The following is a 19,391-nucleotide window of genomic DNA, read 5'->3' as shown; positions in this document are numbered from 1 at the left end:
ACTTGTTTAAAAAAATCAGACATAAAATACAAAAATGCCACAGCACACTATTACTGCAAAATTGCTTACTTTCTCATTTTTACCATATAATTATAAAATAAATCAATTGGAATATAAATATTGTACTTACATTTCAGTGTATAGTATATAGAGCAGTATAAACAAGTCTTGGTCTGTATGAAATTTGGTTTGTACTGACTTAGCTAGTGCTTTTTATGTAGCTTGTTGTAAAACTAGCCAAATATCCAGATGAGTTGATGTACCTCCTGGAAGACCTCTGTATACCCCCAGGGGTACGTGTACCCCTGATTGAGAACCACTGACCTAAGTTACATCAACTCACAGCCACCACAGTAATTAAACTGCTTTTGAACATCCACACTATGCTTCTTGTGTCGGCGGTGTGCGTCCTCACCAGCAGTGCTTGCATGGATTTAACCGTCAGTGTGGGGCATTGTGGGATGGTTTCTGATAGGCAGCAACAGGAGATGTAAGTAACGCAGTATCTACACTAACACTGCATCACCCTAACTACATTGACCCAAGTGCTACGCCTCTCGTGGAGGTGGAGTTATTAAGGCTAGATGAGATACATCGGTAGGAGCTGCATTTTAGTGTAGACACTTACAGAGTTAGGTCGATGTAAGATCCTTACATTAACCTAACTCTGTAGTGTAGACCAGGGCTCAGAGTGTCAACCTCCCTGGTCCCTGTGCTTTGGGGGACCCCATGCTTCAGGACGTGGGGTCTAGGGTGGTCTGGGGAGTTAGCGGGGGGCCTGGGCAGGCAGCATCGAGCGACCTGGCCCTAGCCCACCCTGCTCCTCCCCGCCGGCTCCCAGCATTGCTCAGGGGAGTGGGAGGAAGATGGAAAGAGGCGGGGTTGGGGCGGGGGCATGAGGAAAGGGGTTGAGTGGGGGTGGGGCCTGGGATGGAGTGGGGGGTTGTCCCAGGCCCCGCACACCCTGTAGCCAGACAGCCAGCCCCACCCCTCTCAGACCAGCATTGCTGGAAACACAGGAGGAAGCCGGAACAGGGCACTTAACATATATTCCAGCACAGCCTTTGAAGCTGTGAAAGCACAGGTATGCTGCTACAATGTGCCTCTGGGAGCAGATACAACGATTAAGCTCACAGCAGGCAGAGGCCCTGTGACAGACATGGCTCTTAGCCCCTACTAAATAGCGTGATGCACACACACCAACATCCTAGTTGGGAAAATATTTACCCTGATAAAAGAAATGTCCAGTAGTCAACACTTATTGTTTCTCTCCCTTGCAAGTGTAAACTACTCTTGCGAAAGCTGGCGTCACCCAGACAGACCAGCCTCAATTTGGCATAAGAAAGGAGAAAGAGAATAAAGGAGTACAGAGGTATAAGTAGGAGACCTACAGCACCATGATTTTTGAGTGCTTTTCACTATCTATCTGCTGGTCAGATAAGTGACAGCCTCCCAAGGCTTCTGCAGCTAAGAGGGTCCCTACGCCTTGTGCCTTATTCGTCTTTCCGCGGAATTGAGTGACCGATCCTGGCTTGGCACCGCTGGAATCGAGAGATGCAAGGAGGGTAAGAAGCACCCACACCTGATCTCCTATCTTTAGTGTACACATATTTTGAAATAGAGCTCTATACTTTGTTTTCTTCCTTTGGGATTGTGGCTTCAGTTTTGTAACTTGTTTGTGTGTGTAACATCTCTACATTTAAATAAGTAGGCACTAGCAATTTTGTAACCACATGATTAGAATCTAGCTTAATAAATTTTGGTAACCATTTATGCATAAACCTGACTTGTTTTCTCTGGTTTACTGTAAAGCAGCCAACACAATTAAAGAACCTCAGCCGTTTTGGCTCTAAAGCCTGGCCATTAGGTGAGCGTACTAAGAGCCTAGCGTTGAGTTGTGCCGCCTCCACGGGGCAAACTCTTGGGGCACCTGTCAGTCAATCCTGGCTGCCCGCTGCGAAGGAGCTCTGAGCTCTAGCAGTTAAAGTCACGGGTGTGGAGAGGCTCTTAGTGCTGCCATTGGGGCACCTGTCAGTCAGTATTGACTGCCCGCTGCGAAGGAGCTCTGAGCTCTAGCAGTTAAAGTCACGGGTGGTTAGGACCTTGGGGCATCCGTCAGCCTAGCCCGGGCTGCCCGCCGCGAAGGGACAGTGCGTCCTAGCGGTTAAAGTCACGGATGGTATAAACGGGCATAGCTGGCACCTCACCAAACATCCTTGGCCGTCGGCTAACACCCCCCTAGAGATCGCCCTGGTCACAGCTAAATACAAGGCAGAACAGATTTCTTCCCCAACCCCCACTTCCTTTCCTCCCTGGGACTGGAGGGGTGTTAATGGGTCACTTCTCCTTGAATGGTCCCTTGAAATATGTGTTAACTACTTATTCTAAATAATCTGTTCCACCTTGTATTTATCTGTGACACTCTGAGTAAGTTTCCCAGACCTGAAGAATTGCTGTGTGTAAGCTGGAAAGCTTGTCTCTTTAACCAAATTAAATTGATCCAATAAAATATATGACCTCAGCCACCTTGTTGCCCTTTGAGGTAGGTAATTATAGTCATCCTCATTTTACAGATGGATAAACTGAAACACGGAAATACCAGATGATTTTCCCTAAAGGTTAAACACCAATTACAGATAGAACTTCACACCTCTAAAAGAAAAGGCTACTCTGTCCAAACTATAAGTATAGAACAGTGGGCACTGTGTGTAGTTGTCATAATTTTTTTTCAAAGTAACCTCTATCTGTTTTTTTCACTCTCCATGCTCACTGAATTTTTCTCTGTTTCTTTTTTCACAGTCTTTTAGGGCTGGTTGTGAAGAATCGAGTTAGCTGGCCGGATGATGATGACCACCTTGACTTCATGGTCAGTGTAGACCAGGATGAACCATACTAGCTATCTTGATTTTTCAGAATCCTGTTTAAACACAATAATACTCTAAAACATAACCTCAGGATACAAGTCAGCCTTTCAAAACCTAGCATGTTTGCAAATTTGGAAAAATGGGTTTGCCCATGCTTGATTTAATTATTTCCTTGCAGTATTAACAAGCAAAACTTTAGAATACAGCTTGAGAACCAGAAAGTAAATCTGGGCATTTTAACTTGATTGTGTCTTAAAATGTTAAAATAGCTTTAAAATGACATTTTGTAGCATACCATATTCCTCTGGTTAGTGAAGTAGCTTTACAGTCTTGTGTGTGTGTGTGTTGGATCTAATTACATGAGTTAAAAGTGTCTTCACTGAATCACAATTCATCTTATGCCCAGCCAGAGGTGAAAGTAAGCCGGTACGCCCTGGTACAGCGTACTGGCAAGCAGCAGAGATGAGTTATATGGGCTCGTGGTTCCAGCAATATTGAGGGCCTGGGGGCCTGGCTCCACCAATGTTCGGGGCCGGGTCTCCCCCCGGTTCCACCTGCTGCCCTCCTACGCCTCCCCCGAGTGTCCCCTGCCCCCCCTGCACAGCTCCCTGGCTCCCAGAGCACAGTGTCTCTGTCTCTCCCCCGCAGCTCCATGCTGCCTCCCTGCATCAACTGCCGCTGCCGTGTCCTAGTGCCCCCCAGCTCCTAGTGGCAGGGCACGCTGCCCTTCCCCTACCCTTCCCCCTCAGAACCTTTCATTTTCCAGCGGGACCCTCCACCAGTACAGCCGCCCCCCGTGCCTGCAGTCACCACTCCTGCCCCACGCTGGGCAAGGAGCAGCCGCATTCCCCCACCCCCAGTGGGGCTACAGTGAAGGGCAGCAGCAGAGGATGAGGTGCACATGTGATGGCAGCCCTCACCCCCAGCAGCACCCACCACAAGGGAGGCGAGGGAGATTCCTGGACCTGAGAGGGGCCCTAGGAGCATGTGTAGTGACAGTGGTGGGGGTGAGTGTGCTGCTGGGTGGGGGGAGAGAGGGGGCCCCCTCCCCCACAGCTCGCTGCTGCCAGCGGAGAGAGGGCTGGAGGGAGTCCTCCTCTCTGGCTCCAGTCCCCAGGCAGCCTGCCTGCACCACAAACACATCCCCAGCCTGGACCCACCCCAGGACCCGTACCCCCAGCCAAAGCCCTCATTCCCCCACACTCCAACCCTCTGCCCTAGCCCTGAGCCTCTCCAACACCCCAAACCCCTCATCTACAGCCCCAGCCAAAGCCCTCGTCCCCCCCCGCACCCTAACCCTCTGCCCCAGCCCTGAGCCCCCTCCCACACCCCAAACCCCTCATCCCCAGCCACACCCCAAACCCATCCCCAGCCTCACCCCACAACTCTCACCCCTGCACCCCCTCCCATCCTCAGACTCCCTCCCAGAACCTGAACCCCCTCCCATCCCCAAACTCCCTTCCAGAGCCTTCACCCTGCACCCCTCCTGCACCCCATCCCCTGCACCAGCCCAGGGCCTGCACCCCAGACCTCCTCCCCACACAAACTTCCTGCCCAGAGCCTTGGGCAGGTGGGGGGTGGAGTTTGGGGGGGGGCCGAGTTTGGGCAGGGGCAGGTCTGGGCACCACCAAAATTTCTACAAACCTGCCACCCCTGTTGGTAAGAGCCGGTGCGTTGTACCGGGGCGGACTGGCTTCCCCAGGTGGCAATTTAAAGGGCCTGGGGCTCCCAGTGGCACCAGGCCCTTTAAATGGCCCCCTTTAAATTGCCCCTGAGCCCCAGAGCTCCCAGCCACCTCTGCAGCTGGGAGCTCAAGGGGTGATTTAAAGGCCCCGGGGCTCCCAGGTGCTGGGCCTTTAAATCCTGATTTAAAGAGCCCAGGGATTTAAAGGCTCCTCCTCTTCTGGTAGAGGCCATGCCTCTTCTGGGTGAGGCCCTCCCCCCTCCTCAGGACACCAGAATATGGGCAAGTCCTTTAAGTTACTTTCACCCCCGTGCCCAGCCCATTACGTATCTAAAATATAAGTGGGAAATTTACATTTAAAAACTTGGATTTAGTATAACACCAGATTCTGTGAAACTTGACCTGTTAAATGTACATGGCTGACTTATATTTGATGTTATATCATATCAATCCTTACTTTATATAGCATCTTTCTTCTAACAATCCTTTACAAATTTATTATTAACAATAAGAAGAATTAAATAATAGAAATTAGAAATCTGTTTAGAAAATAGACAATTAGGTGTCCCAATACATTATCTGAGGAAGTGTACATATGTTGCCCTCTTGTGGGAACTTTATTTTTTGTCTTTCTTGTTTTGCTTAATCTAAATAAGACATCTGCCTGAATTTCTGTTGTTGCTCAAAAAGAAAAGGAGTACTTGTGGCACCTTAGAGACTAACCAATTTATCTGAGCATGAGCTTTCGTGAGCTACAGCTCACTTCATCAGATGTATACCGTGGAAACTGCAGCAGACTTTATATATACACAGAGAATATGAAACAATACCTCCTCCCACCCCACTGTCCTGCTGGTAATAGCTTATCTAAAGTAGATAAGCTATTACCAGCAGGACAGTGGGGTGGGAGGAGGTATTGTTTCATATTCTCTGTGTATATATAAAGTCTGCTGCAGTTTCCACGGTATACATCTGATGAAGTGAGCTGTAGCTCACGAAAGCTCATGCTCAGATAAATTGGTTAGTCTCTAAGGTGCCACAAGTACTCCTTTTCTTTTTGCGAATACAGACTAACACGGCTGTTACTCTGAAACCTGTTGTTGCTCAGTGTATGGAGGATATAACCAAAACAATGGTTGAAATCCTGGCTCCACTAAAGTCAAGAGCAAAACTCCCTTTGACTCCAGCAGAGCTAGGATTTCACCCAATATGTTGTACGCTACTACAGTGATTGTATGAATAACAAGAAATATAGTTGACTAAATGACCAAATGATACTGTTTCATAGAAGTTGAAATGTTTTGCAGAGATGTATCAAATCTGGATACATTTTTGACAGGAAAGTTTCTGGGTTCCAGAGCTCTCAGGTCACCCAAATGGAAAATCTGATCTTATGGATCTGAAAATGGACCTGTCAGCAGAATGCCATTTTGTAAAAAAAGGTGGAAAGGTTTTGTTTTCATTCAGTGAGTGAAAACAAATTTTGAAACCTCAAAAGTTGTTGTGAAATGGAATTGTGATCCTGCAGCCCGCTCTGCTACTGTGGTTGACATGGCCATATGTAACTTGACTGCATTGGATGCTAAGCTGACTTCATTCTTCTGGGCGATTCTCTATACTTTCTCGCTTTTCTGCCCACCATTTTCGCTGTACCCCCTAAAGAGGTTTAACATAGTTCTATCCAACTTCCTTATGCCATACATACTCTTCCTTATAGCTTAGCAAGAACAATATAGCAATTATCACACTGCTCATACTAAATCCAGTTGACAATTTCTCCTCTCCCTCCACCTTCTAGAAGCTTGAAAATTGGATCTTCAAAGCCAGGAGTGGACTAGCAATTTTATATTCATTCTTAATTTTCTGTAAACAATTTTAGTTGACCTGTTTTAGTTAAAATGTAGTTGGCCATGTTCAAAGCTAAAAGAAAGTTGAGCGCCTTTTCTCTAGAATTAGACAGAGATGTATTTATGGAAACAGCTCAGATTGTCAGTGTTTTCCAACTACAAGAGTTGATTGATTTTGTTATAGCACTTTTTTAAAAAGTGATAAAAATGTAAAACACTAAACCAGAAATTATTTGCATACCTACACTAAGATGCCTTTGTTAGTGTTAATCAAAGTTGTAGTTTGGCTCCATCGTTTTCACAATGAAAGCTATTGTACTGTTAATACATATTGTGCATTGCCTTGGGGCACATTTGCGTTGAATAATAAGAATATCTCTACAATCTCATCTATTCCAGTAATTCTCCCACCCTACTACCTGAGCTCTCATAAATGTAAAGTTACAACTCTGGAATTTTCTCTTTAATGGATCAAAATGCTGCTTGCCTTTAGACAAGGAATATTTCACGCAACACCCCAGCATTAGAACATGTAATGTTAAGAGCCTTTTATTACTGCAGAAAGTTCTGAATTCTGTAAATATTGGTGTGGTTGCAAGAGCCTGGGGTTCACTTTAACACTCAGCGCTGCTCTTTGCACATGGCAGTAGCCATATAGGCCCTTCAGAAAAACTGAACAAAGTAGATAATGGGATATCCTTTATTGGACAAGTGAGGTGAGAGGTAACGGTAGTAATTTTAGCCAAGTTAGAACCATTGTTACCACACAGAGAAGACAGAAATTTATAGAGGGGTTTGAAGTACTGCCTGGTAATACCAAGCACTGAGACTGGGATTTTCAAATCCTAGGATTTGGAGGCCTAACTCCCTCCAGATCCTTTGAATATCCCAGCCTGATGCTTTCTCTTTCCTGTGCTTAGTCAACCCTGTAACCAAAAAATAAAAAAAAAAATCATACCTTGTGTCTTATATTCTAACATTCTTTTCATGTTCTTGTTGAAAAAAAGCGAGTCTTAGCATGTTAAAACTGATTTTCTGAAAATGCTGCATCAATGGAGATATTAGGAACCACAGAACGTAGATTTTCAAAACTTCATAGTCCTTTATATTCACTATTTAATAATAAATATCAAAATATATTTTGTTGCACTAATAAAAAATGTGGGCAATCGCCAGTGGCAAAATTAATACCTCTCAGCATTCATGAATAGTAACCAAACAAGCTGTAGCTTATAGAAGTATTGATTTCAAATTCTGTTAAGATTGTACTTTCATTGCAATGTTAGTACTTTTTTAAAACACTGATTCAGTTGTAGATTAATTAGAGCTAAACAGGTCTTTCCCATCTTGGATCAGAGCTTCGAGATGTGGGTTTATGAACCCTCAGTATCTTGTTTGACCATTTAAGTGCCACACCCTTTGTGATATATTTCACTAGGAAGGTGGTGAAGCACTGGAATGGGTTACCTAGGGAGGTGGTGGAATCTCCATCCTTAGAGCTTTTAAGGTCAGGCTTGACAAAGCCTTGGCTAGGACTATTTAGTTGGTGTTGGTGCTGCTTTGAGCAGGGGGTTGGACTAGACGACCCTCTGAGGTCTCTTCCAACCCTGATATTCTATGATATAGGGCCCTGCTCCACAAACACTATGATCAGGTGTACACTACAAACTTGCATTGCCATAGGCGCTGCTGTAGCTCTTCTGGTGAAGATGCTCTAAGCTGACAGGACAGAGCTCTCCTGTTGGCTTAATAACTCCACCTCCACCAGAGGGGGTTGCTACATCAGCAGGAGACACTCTCCCGCCAACATAGCGCTGTCTACACAAGGGGTTAGGTCAGTATAACTATGTCACTCGGGAGGGTGGATTTTTCACACTCCTGAGCAATGTAGTTATACCAAAGTAAGTGTAGCGTAGACCTGGCCAACCAAACATAAGTGCTCACTAGGGACTGCTCCGGTAGTAATCACTATGCCTGGTAGTGTTTGCAGAATCAGGTGCATCATTGGTTTTTAATCGCTATGACATCTTTATTATACAGCGCTGTAACCTGGCTTTTTTCATGTGGATTAGATACATTATATTACACGAGCTTTTGATCAAAACATTTCTTTAACCAAAGTTAGTGAATTTACAACTTATTCTAGTCACATTGGAAAGACTGGATTTAAACATCTGTATACAGCCATCTAGTGTGTGAGAGGAAAATTGCAACCCATAAATAAATTGGTTAGTCTCTAAGGTGCCACAAGTACTCCTTTTCTTTTTGCGAATACAGACTAACACGGCTGTTACTCTGAAACCCATAACCTATGTCCTTTAATAGGCCAATGCTACATGAGGATACCTTCAGTGAACAAACAGGCTGCATGCTTCACTGGGCTGAGCAAGGCTTGCTCCTCCCTGCTTTGTCCCAGCAAAGGTGCCCAGATTTTCGAAGTGAATCCTGGGACCCCTGTCATGGGGGGACAGGGGTGGTGGTGAGGATACATAGGGGACAGTTCTGCTTAGCATTCAGAGGATGTGCAGGGGAGGGTGACAAAGAAAAGGGTGCCTTTTCTTCAGCCATGCAAACTCTCCATCCTCTCACTTCTCAGCTTCCACATCACCCTGTATAATTTGTCACTCACACACCAGAGGGCCATTGCACAGCGGTGAGTGGAGGATCACTGAAAGGCCTGGTGGTGATGGTAGGTTGTCAACAGGTGACAAACCTGGTAGCGAATAGCCCTTGTGGTGACCATATCCTTTGAGCCTGTTGCCTATGTCACTGGCTGAGCTACATTCAGATTCTCCCCTTTTCACCAAGAGGAGCTAGTGGGCTTACTGCTGGCAGTGTCTGTAAGACTCAGCATGAAAAACAGCCCCTGCTAACTTCTTCAAGTATTTTATTAAAAGGTTTTTTCCTAGTGCCATGTAAATTAAACTGGACTAAAAACCAGCAGAAAATTAGATGATTCCATGTATCTAAGTACTGTACACGGCACTGGCTTAGCAGAATACAGCCATTCAATTCTGAAAAGTTCAGAAAATGGTAAAAACAGAGGCTTGAGCCAATTTCCATTGCCATTTGAGACGGGATGTTTTACCAAGTCCTAACTTTTGCAAGTAGCGTATTTGTTTTCTTGCTCAGTAATGTCCTTTTTTATGGCTATTACTTGATCCTCTAGTTGCTTTAGTTGATCAGCCTTATCTTGTTTAGTCTGATTCAGATCTTGGAGCTTCTTTGCCAAATCTGAAAGAAGAAAGTAACATTTAATGATGCATTTATTGTTGTGCAAGTAAAAACTGCAGAACTGTTAAGATTCCCTTGGAGAAATGTGTGTTGTCGCTAAAACTATTTGACAAGAACACGTGTGTTTTATCTGCAGATTACAACAGCTTTCAAGATGTTTATTTTTCCAAGTGTGCTTTTATTGTTAGCCATTGTGAGTAAGGCTTTGTCTACACTACACAGCTTTCAGTGACCCAGCTATGCCGCTACAGCCATGCTGTTAAAAGACACATCGTGTAGTCACTGTTTGTCGGCAGGAGAGAGCTCTCCTGCTGACAAAAAACTTCCATCCCCTGCAAGCGGCGTTAGCTTTATCGGCAGCAGAGCGCTCCTGCTGACAAAGCACTATTCTCACTGGCACTTTTCCTTGACAAAACTTTTGTCTTTTTTGGCGGGGGGTAGGTGTTTTTTTAACTCCTCTGAACAACAAAAGTTTTGTCGGTCACTTGCCAGTGTAGACATAGCCTTAGTCTGTGGAGATTTTGTCTTGGTCAGCTGGTTTCAGTGGTGATGACTCAAACTGAGTGCTCAGCAGTGTAAAGGCTCACAGTCTGGCTCCAAATAACTCATGCTACTCTCCTTCATGGGAGTTTTATGCAGGTAATTCCACTGGCTTCTACGCAGTTACTCCAGATTTACACAAGGGTTGTTCAGAGGCCCCCAGTCTTTATCATGAAAACACGTGCAATGACGATGAATCAAAACTGCATTTCTTCATGATGTGCAGTCCTAAGAGCCCCATCGTCATGGTTTCGGGGCCTTTGGACTGGGGAATGCTCAGAGACAACAGAACAGGGTTATTTTTCTTCAGTGTCTTTTCTCAAGGTTTATTCCCTCCTGTGCTCCCCTTCTTACCCCCCATTAACATCCAAAAGAATTTACTCCCATGCTGGCATTTGCTGTTCGCTTATTTCTATAGGCCGCTGAGCCTGGTAGGAGCAAGCCCCGTACTGCTTTCTTTGAAATCAGTAATAAAACTTCCATATGTTTCAATGGATGCAGGATTGGGCCCAGTCAGTAGACTGGTGCTATGCACTCTGGTGGTTTGCTAGCGTGGGGATATGACTGTGATTTACTATTGACACACAGACTGTAATGCTCATAAAAGTCAAAAGCCTAATGCTCAAACAGCATCCCACCAGCATGTCCCAGCCACTTGGTGTTTGCAATCAGTTGTGCTTTACAGATGTACACAGAACCCATCAGGACAAAAGGGCCTCATCTTACAAGGTGCCGAATAGCCTCACCTCCCGTTGGCTCCAGTGGAGCTTGTTGTATTCCACCCCTCCTCACCCATCCCAAATTTTCACCACTTGAATAACTTTTCCCCATTCCCCTGGCAAACCTGCTGATTCCAATGGGAACCAAAGGTGCACAGCACTGGGCAGGATTGTGCTTTCGGGTACAATGTTGCGAGCAGTGTGTTTTTAAATCAATTCAGTAAAATCGTTGCAAAACCCTGTGTGGACACTCTTACACTGATTTAAACTTGGCTTATAGCAGCTTGTGTTAGAAAATGGACAGGCACAAACTAAACCAAGGTAACGAGTTTGAAACTGTTTGCAGTAGTTTAACTACGCTGGTTTTTAAAACTGATTGTAGGTAAGGCAGTGCACTGTGTGTGTAGACAAGGGCTTCAGGTTATATTTCCGTCTTTCAGCATTTTCATATGTATTTCACTGCTGGGCACAGAAATGAAAGGGGGACACCTGTTATTCTTTTGATGTTTTCTTCAGTCTCTTCAGCCAGTTTCTCTGCTGCTTCTTTCAGCTGCTTCAGTTTCTCTAATGTTTCTCTGGGAAGCCCTTTCATTTTTACTTTTTCTTGCAGAATGGTGTATTTTCTCTCAAGGTTGGTAAATTCCTGCAACAACAAAAACAAACAAACAAAAAAATCCCACTTTATTTTGTGTAACGACGTGCCCTGTAATTTATTTGACCTACGAAGAAAGCAGAGATTTTTCTACCTCATTTACCGCTCCTCTCTGAATCACACATTATGTCTTTAATTCTTTTTAATCTAAAACTCACTCAGGACAAATATGCATTGAATGAAGCCCTGAAAATGCAAAATCCAGCAGAAATCAAAATAAAAACAATCTTTCCTGTTGAACAATCCAAAATAAAGAGAGGATAGAGCTGGATAATAAATATAATTTAAGGAGGATTTTAAAAGATTGTGTTATTCCTAGTTTATTTCCCTTTATTGATTTTGGGTTTGTTTCCATTTTAGACACAAGGCTCAATTCAGTTTTAATGAACTAGGCATAGCATAATTTTTACAAATTTGGTTTTATAATATTGACTTTCTAGCTCTGGGCCTACTTGGTTTTGGTTCCTGTGAAGGTTGCAGTTTGATTTCTGCTGGATGCTCATTCAGTGCATACTTTGGCTTTTGATCTGTGGCTGTTTGTTATCCAAACACAGAATTCTGGAAAATTTCTGCTTAGTGGGTACTTAAGAATTTGAGCTATATTGAGCATCAAGGGGAAAAAACAAGACAGTTTTCTCTGAAGTCAAGTGTGTTAAATGCAAGGGACAAGACTGATACCTTCACTCACAATGAGTAGTACCTTGCCCCATGATGTAACGTACTATTCAATGAGAGTAAGGATATTACAGTCTGGCCCAAGATTTGTGTTTGTTTAAATTGATGTAAGTAAACAGGACTATTGTTTGCTGGATAAGTTAAAATGGACAGGAAACACTTCTAATTCTGTGCAACTCTAAATTGGATGGCATAATGGAAAATTTAAATAAACCATGGAAGGAGCATATATGCATATTTACAGTACACTTTTCATTAAAAAATAGTGCAAAACATGTGGGAAGGACAGCGATTTTCTTGAATATGTGACAGAATACGGAAATACATTACTTTATCTGTGTCCATAGCTTGATTTTGTGCCTGTTCTGCATCTGCTTTTGCATTTGCAGCCTGGTTCCCATTCATCAGCATTTTCTTCTGCAGCATGGTAATTTCATCTTCCAGCTCAGACTGTTTATCTGAAAAGTCCTTTAGTTCATCACTTGTCTTATTCACTTGATTCTCAGACTATAGGAAAACAACCAGAAAGTCATACTCCCTTTATGCAATGTATAACTAACCTGCAAAACTCACCACTGAAGTATATTAAGGCAAACAGAATAACAAGTCCCCTTTAAAGTGGAACTGGTGCCATATCTGGGCCAAAATCTGTTCACAGTTACACTGGTCTAAATTTACAGTGTCTTTGGGATCTTTGCATTGCAATCTAGGTTTTAGAAACAGGCTGTAATTTAAGTGAATTGCAAGAATCATAACATCACACAATAAATGGATAATAAACTAAAATCATTGGCTATATTGTACATCAAGATACCTGTGAGATTTTTGTCTTAATTTCTTGTATCTCTCCATTTAATCTTATGAAGGTGTCTTTGGTTTGTCCTTTCGTGCTTTCAGCTTCCTTCAGGTTATTTATCATTTCATCAAGAGGTGGCAGAGCTTTTGCTGCTTCCCTAAAATAAAAGTAAATAGTTGTATAATATTGTTATGTATAAGCACAGTAAAAGGCATGTCCTCAAATCCCTTTATACCCCCAAACCCAGAAATGCATTACTAGTCCCCTGGTTCCTTGAGTCCAGCATTCACCAGCTCTTCCAAAAATCTAGAATTGCTGGTCCCAATGGGATGGGAAAGCAACCCATCAAAAAGAGAAATCAACATGGACTTGAAAGTTAAGTTTGGGGTGTGTGATGCGGCAGGCTGGCTGATGCTGTGCTACCATTCAGGAGGCCAAGAAGCTGAATACATTTTCCTCCTCCCCACATTCCTCCTCTGGTTGCGTATCACCATTCAAACCGCCCAATGACTGAGGTCCCAAATGAAGTGAAGAGCTTCCTTGGGTTGACAAGTCCGCTTGGCTAGTTCAGCAGGCAGAGCAGTCAAGATCTAGCAGAGATGTAGGCTCAGATCCTCAAAGGTTTTTAGGAGCCTAACTTCTATCAATGGGGATTAGGCGTCTAAATACATGAGAGGATCTGGGCTGTAGCTTTTGATGATTTACACAGCTTTGCGTAGTGAGAAAGGTGTCAGATCATTACCACTGGAGAGAGGCCCCAGTGCAAATGAAAAGTAGGAACATGCTGTAATGAAAGTCCAGAACTTTATTTGCTGTGTAGCCTTTCCACCTGCTGGCTGGCATACTGAGTGACTTCACTAATGAATTTGCCCTAGGTATGTGCACTGCGATTTCATTTAGATTTATCACATCAGTAAGAGAATATTCCACTCACTCAGCTTGTTTGGCTTCCACCAGAAGTTTTTGGGCATCTTTCCTTTGTTTATTTAACTTGTTCACATTTATTTCATAGTTCTCACAGTGTGTTACAAGGTTCTGGATTTTATCAAGCATATTTGTTAGCTCTTGTGGAGTCCTTGGAAGGTTTATGACTAGAACATGCTTTGCCACCTTCTCTATGTCTTCTGGAGGTGCACTTTCATCTTTAACAAATAGAGTACAGAACATAATAAGATGTACCTTTCTGCACAGTGCAATTTAAACATTGATACAGTGTCATATATGCTGAGTTATGCTGGCTAATAAAGTTGACAAACCACAGCAAGGAGGGGTCAAGCACTTGTTGTAGTGGAATGTTATATTTCAAGGTGCTGTTAATCTGTTGTCAGAGCAGGATAAAAATGGATTTGAGCCTACTCTGAACTGATGCATTAAAATTTGGGTGTAAAACTCAATCCCCAGAGGGCTCTAAATCATGGATGTTTGCAGTGTTGCTGTAGCCATGTCCCAAGATATTAGAGAGACAAGATAGGTGAGGTCATATCTTTTACTGAACCAGCTTCTGTTGGGCCAATAAAAGATGTTACGTCACCCTCCTTGTCTCTCTGAATCATTAAAAGAAAAGGAGTAGTTGTGGCACCTTAGAGACTAACCAATTTATTTGAGCATAAGCTTTCGTGAGCTACAGTGAAGTGAGCTTTTCTTTTTGCGAATACAGGCGAACACGGCTGTTACTCTGAAACCTGTCTCTAAATCATTGACACATTTGCTGTGTTGTGCAGAGCCCATTTCTCCCCCCATGCACCCGATCAAAGGGACACCAAGGGGAGTGTTGTGTGAACGTGGCCACAGTGTTTGGAAGGTGGCTTTATAACACCTATCCAATGGTTAACAAGTAAGACTGTGTGGAAATAAACATTTGAAAAGTTTGTGCAAATGTTGAAAAACAACCTACTAAAGATTAAACACTAGAAATGATAGTGGTGTGCTGTTCAGGGGCCACCGTTAACTCCTTCATTCCCGAAGGGTAATTTTCTTAGAAATATTTTACAACAAAGAATAGAAACAAAAGCTAGTACACATGGCAATGCTCAGTGTGGCTGAGTTAACATTGCCATAGGCACCTTAACTGTTGTATTTCCTGCCTTTTTAATTTGTGAGTAAAACCAATTATAAATGATTCATTCACCGTTGCTATCAAGTAAACAAAATCTATGAATCACTAGGACTTATGCACAGTTTTGCCTTTATTTTTGATAAAGTAACTTAATTATCTCATTACAAAGGAGAACTCTGTTCCCAGCTGTCACTCCACCACAGTCGACTGGATGCTACTGGATTGCCAACCCCAAATGTTCAAAAATCGTAAGTCAAGCCATCAAAACCACAAGACTGGCTTAAAAATCTTGAGAAATCAATAAAGCTGGGGTCTTTTACTTGCCTTCTGGGTTTGTTTGTTTGTTTTTTGAACCTTTAGGATTAATTTTTTTTCCACAGCGATGAGGGCTGGAAACTTTATTTTAAAATGAAAGCAGAGATTCTGCTGTAATCACTTGACTCCAGGTCTAGGGCTCTAAGAACACCAAATATTGTGAGATTCACAAGGGCTGGCAACACTGAATTGGTGTGTTCACTGTCCTAGCTATTTTTAAAAAAGGAGAGGAAGCAGGTCAAGGGAGGGGTGAGAGGAAAGTCCCCAGTTCCCTCCCTACCATGCAACAGTCAACCTGGTGCCTCTTAGTGAGCATGGAAAACTGCATTGTTAGGGGGTCGCTGGGCTTTATGCAGGTGAAGTGCAGAAGAGTGGGAGATGAAATGCAACTCCCAGGGGGTGAGGATGCAGAGCAGAGAAGGCCCCATGCTTGTAGACTGGAGTTGCAGATGCTCTGTCCCACTTATGGCTGTTAGAGCTGCATAAATGTGGATCCTCCCCACCCCACCCAAGCCATCCTCATTGTCACCTTCTGCCAGCCTATTCAGGGCTGGGGGAATGTATCACTTTGTGTCCTGATTTCTGCAGGACTAGTGGGGGAAGGCTGAATGTGCCTTTTGCCTTCAGCTGGCAGCCCTGCCTATGTGGTCATTCCCTACGTGTGGCTCCCCATAGAGAACCTTCCACGTGGGAAATGCTCTGGAGCTTGTGGGCATGACTGGACCAACAGTTAGTTGTGTAAGGCAGTAACCATCTGGACCACTTGCATCCACATGCTTAACATTAAGCCCATTAATAAGTCGTCACAGGGTTGGGATTTAATAGATCTCAGGGAAATAGTCCAACATACTGATATGCCATAGGAGGGAGAGCTGTGTTAAACAGCATCACTGAAAGAGATTGATCGATTCAAGTCTAGACAGCAAATCAGACACATGTGTGCAGTGTGGCTCTTAAAGCTGAAAATGCCAGTGCATTTTGGGGGTGCCCAGGCTGAGGCATCACGTTACAGAGCAGAGAGGTAAATGCCATATGATACTGAAATACAGGAAGCAGGATACAAAGAAGAACTTTCCTTGCATATTTACCTAACAAAAAGTCTTTAACTTTTCTGATGAACTCCTTTGCGTTCTCCCTGTCAATTTCAGTTTGATTCTTAGCTTTCTCTAGTTTCCCATGTAACCGTGAGCCTTTTGTCTTGGTCTCTTCTGCCATTTTTCTGATGCTTTCAATCTGGAAATATTTTAAAATATAGTGTTATCCTTTCTAGGGTTTAAATGTCATTCTTTGGCAAGCTTGGCTCCCATCGGGATATATTAAAACAATACCTATAAAAGACTTCGGCCCAGCTTCTTGTCCTGTTAAACTGAGTGGGCGTTATAGCATTGACTTCATTTGGACCTTCACCAAAGGCGACATAACATATTCCTTCCATTTTCAAAGACTGTTAAACAATTATTGTTTTGAGGGCAAAAAGTGTCCACGGTTAAAAACCGAGATGCTGCACTTCACTCACTCTTAAAATGATATGGACATTCAGGCTGAAGGAGAGGAATATCTAATAATTGCAGCTACACCCCCCATTTCTGCTTGGAATCAGTGTAAAATGTAACATTGTTACATTTATTATTAAAATTATTACATAAAGGATGGTGCCAAGGCCAGTAGGTTTGAAATATGGCTTTAAAAGTTGAATGTTTCCATCAATACTACATTCATAATCATTTAGGGCTGGTCTAATCTTAAAATGCTGCAGCAGTGCAACTGTACCACTGTAGCACTTCAGTGAAGACGCTACCTACACCGCTAATGGGAGAGATTCGCCTGTCAGGGTAGTTACTCTACCTGCCCGAACGGCAGTAGCTGGGTCAATGGGATCATTCTCTCCTCAACCTAGTGCTGTATTTAGGTTGGTTTAACTGCATTGCTTAGGGCTGTGTATTTTTCACACCTCTGACAAGGTAGCAATACCAATCTAATTTCCTACTGAAGACCAGGCCCCAGTTGACGGTTTTATTTTAATTAGCTATATTTCAACAGTTTTTTAAACAGCAAAACAGGTGTTTGTTTTGCTGGAGGCCATACTGTGTTTAGGTGAAACTTCTATGTACTGGTTCTCCACAATCCAGGGAGAGAATGCTTCACACGTGTTTCAAACAGATTAATTAATCCTCACAATTTCCCTGTAAGGTACTGTAAATATCACCTGTATTTTATAATGAGGAAACCGAGGCCCAGAGAGGTTAAAGGGACATTGTCAACCTGAAAAATCAAGTTTCTGTCTGAAAATGTTGGACCTATTATTGTCACAAGTATCACCTAAGATTATCAGGCTTGAAAGAAACTAGTAACGAGAACAAATTTTTAATATTTTTCCACTTTGTTTACTGTGCATTTAACAGGATTTTATGTATAGTCATTTTCACTGTTTTGTTGCATAGTTAGCAAGGGAGACCTGGCAACTGAAGAGATCCTTATAAAAAATCACAGGAACAGAACACTTCATATTTGTAAAGACATTTTTAAAAGTGAAAGACAAACTATTTAAAAAGAGTGTGCCTTCGGAGAATGGCTTTTTTAAAAAAATTACTTGTGAACTTAAATTAACTTTATACACATGAGGAATCCCATTGATATCAATGAGCATGCAGTGGGACTTATTCAGGTGCATAATGTTAAGCAAGTGGTTAAGTCTTGGCAGGATCAGGACCAATGTCTTGCAAGGTCACCTGTCAAGTCTGTGGCACAGGCAGGAATATAATTTAGCTTTCCTGACTCCCAGTCCTGTGCTTTAGCCACTAGATGACATTTCTTCCTTGATGTAAAAAGGCACATTGGGACAAAAAAGAGGTAGATGTTCACTTTAGAAGACAATGACAGCACATCAACATTTTTGCCACTGTTTGTAGTATTGTGGGCAGATGTTGGCCCCAGAATATTAGAGAGACAAGGTGGGTGAGGTGATATCTTTTATTGGACCAACTTATGTTGGTGAGAGAGACAAGCTTTCAAGCTACACAGAGCTCTTGTTCACGGCTGGGAAAGGTATTCAGAGTTTCACAGCTAAATACAAGGTGGAACATATTGTTTTACATAACTAATGAACACATATTGTGAGAGCTCATTCAGAGTAAAGTGGCCCATTAACAGCTCTGCAGTCATAGGACAAAAAGGGGGAGTTATTGGGTTACAGATTGTTCTAATAAATCATAAATTTAGTGTCTGCTGATTTGATCACTATCCGGTGGTTGGATTTCAGGGACTGCACAGCTGTCCTCCTGACAGTGGAGAGATTGTGGTAGATGTGATGTGCCAAAGGCACCACTGTAGTTCCCAACCATGATGACTATGTTAAAGAGGCCGACTGACAACTCTCCAACACCATCTACTATAAAGAACTCAAAGACCATCCCACAGCACAATTTACATTTGTGTGTGAAGATATCACCAAATCTTTTCCTAAACAAATCCAAAAGAAACTCTACAAACTTCATCCCCCATGACCACACCCCAGGGACCTGCTAATGCTTGCCGAGATATACAAACATCATATCTGGCCCTGGCACTCTTACTGAAGGAATCTCAGGACTCATCAGATCATCCTCAAACCACTCACCACACAAAGGGCCAGCTTCCTCCAGAACACAACTGACTTCCTCCAGAACCTCTGCAACATTAACAGTCTCCCTCCAAATACCATCATTGCCACCATGGATGTCACTTCCCTACACAGCAACATCCCTCGCAATGACAACATGCATCACTGCCTCCTTCAAATATCTACAAACAATGGACAACACTCAGCTATCCACCCCAAACACGTCACTAAACCCATCCATTTCATCCTCACCCATAACAATTTCACATTCAACAACAAATACTGTGTCCAAACCATGGGAACAGCCATGGGTACTAGGATGGCTCCCCAAAAGGGTCACCTTGAGGAAGAATTTCTGAAAACACCATGAACCCTGTGATATACCTAAGATACATCAATGCTATTTTCATC

The 19,391-nt window shown here is 43.2% G+C and overlaps 1 protein-coding gene across 1 annotated transcript in view; it reads right to left on the bottom strand.

Annotated features, from left to right (window-relative positions):
- Nucleotides 1-9,489: 9,489 nt before the first annotated feature.
- Nucleotides 9,490-19,391, bottom strand: part of LAMB4 (laminin subunit beta 4) — a 90,166-nt gene continuing 80,264 nt past the window's right edge. The window contains exons 28-33 of the mRNA XM_077806884.1: nt 16,471-16,615; nt 13,946-14,153; nt 13,030-13,168; nt 12,546-12,722; nt 11,378-11,531; nt 9,490-9,629 (exon numbers count right to left, since the gene is read on the bottom strand). Coding sequence (XP_077663010.1) covers nt 9,490-9,629; nt 11,378-11,531; nt 12,546-12,722; nt 13,030-13,168; nt 13,946-14,153; nt 16,471-16,615 — 963 coding nt within the window. The remainder of the gene's footprint in view (nt 9,630-11,377; nt 11,532-12,545; nt 12,723-13,029; nt 13,169-13,945; nt 14,154-16,470; nt 16,616-19,391) is intronic.

Source organism: Eretmochelys imbricata, chromosome 1 (assembly GCF_965152235.1).
Source record: "Eretmochelys imbricata isolate rEreImb1 chromosome 1, rEreImb1.hap1, whole genome shotgun sequence".
Taxonomy (NCBI): domain Eukaryota; kingdom Metazoa; phylum Chordata; order Testudines; family Cheloniidae; genus Eretmochelys; species Eretmochelys imbricata.
Note: the sequence above shows the minus strand (reverse complement) of the source record. Positions and strands in the feature narration are given on the sequence as shown.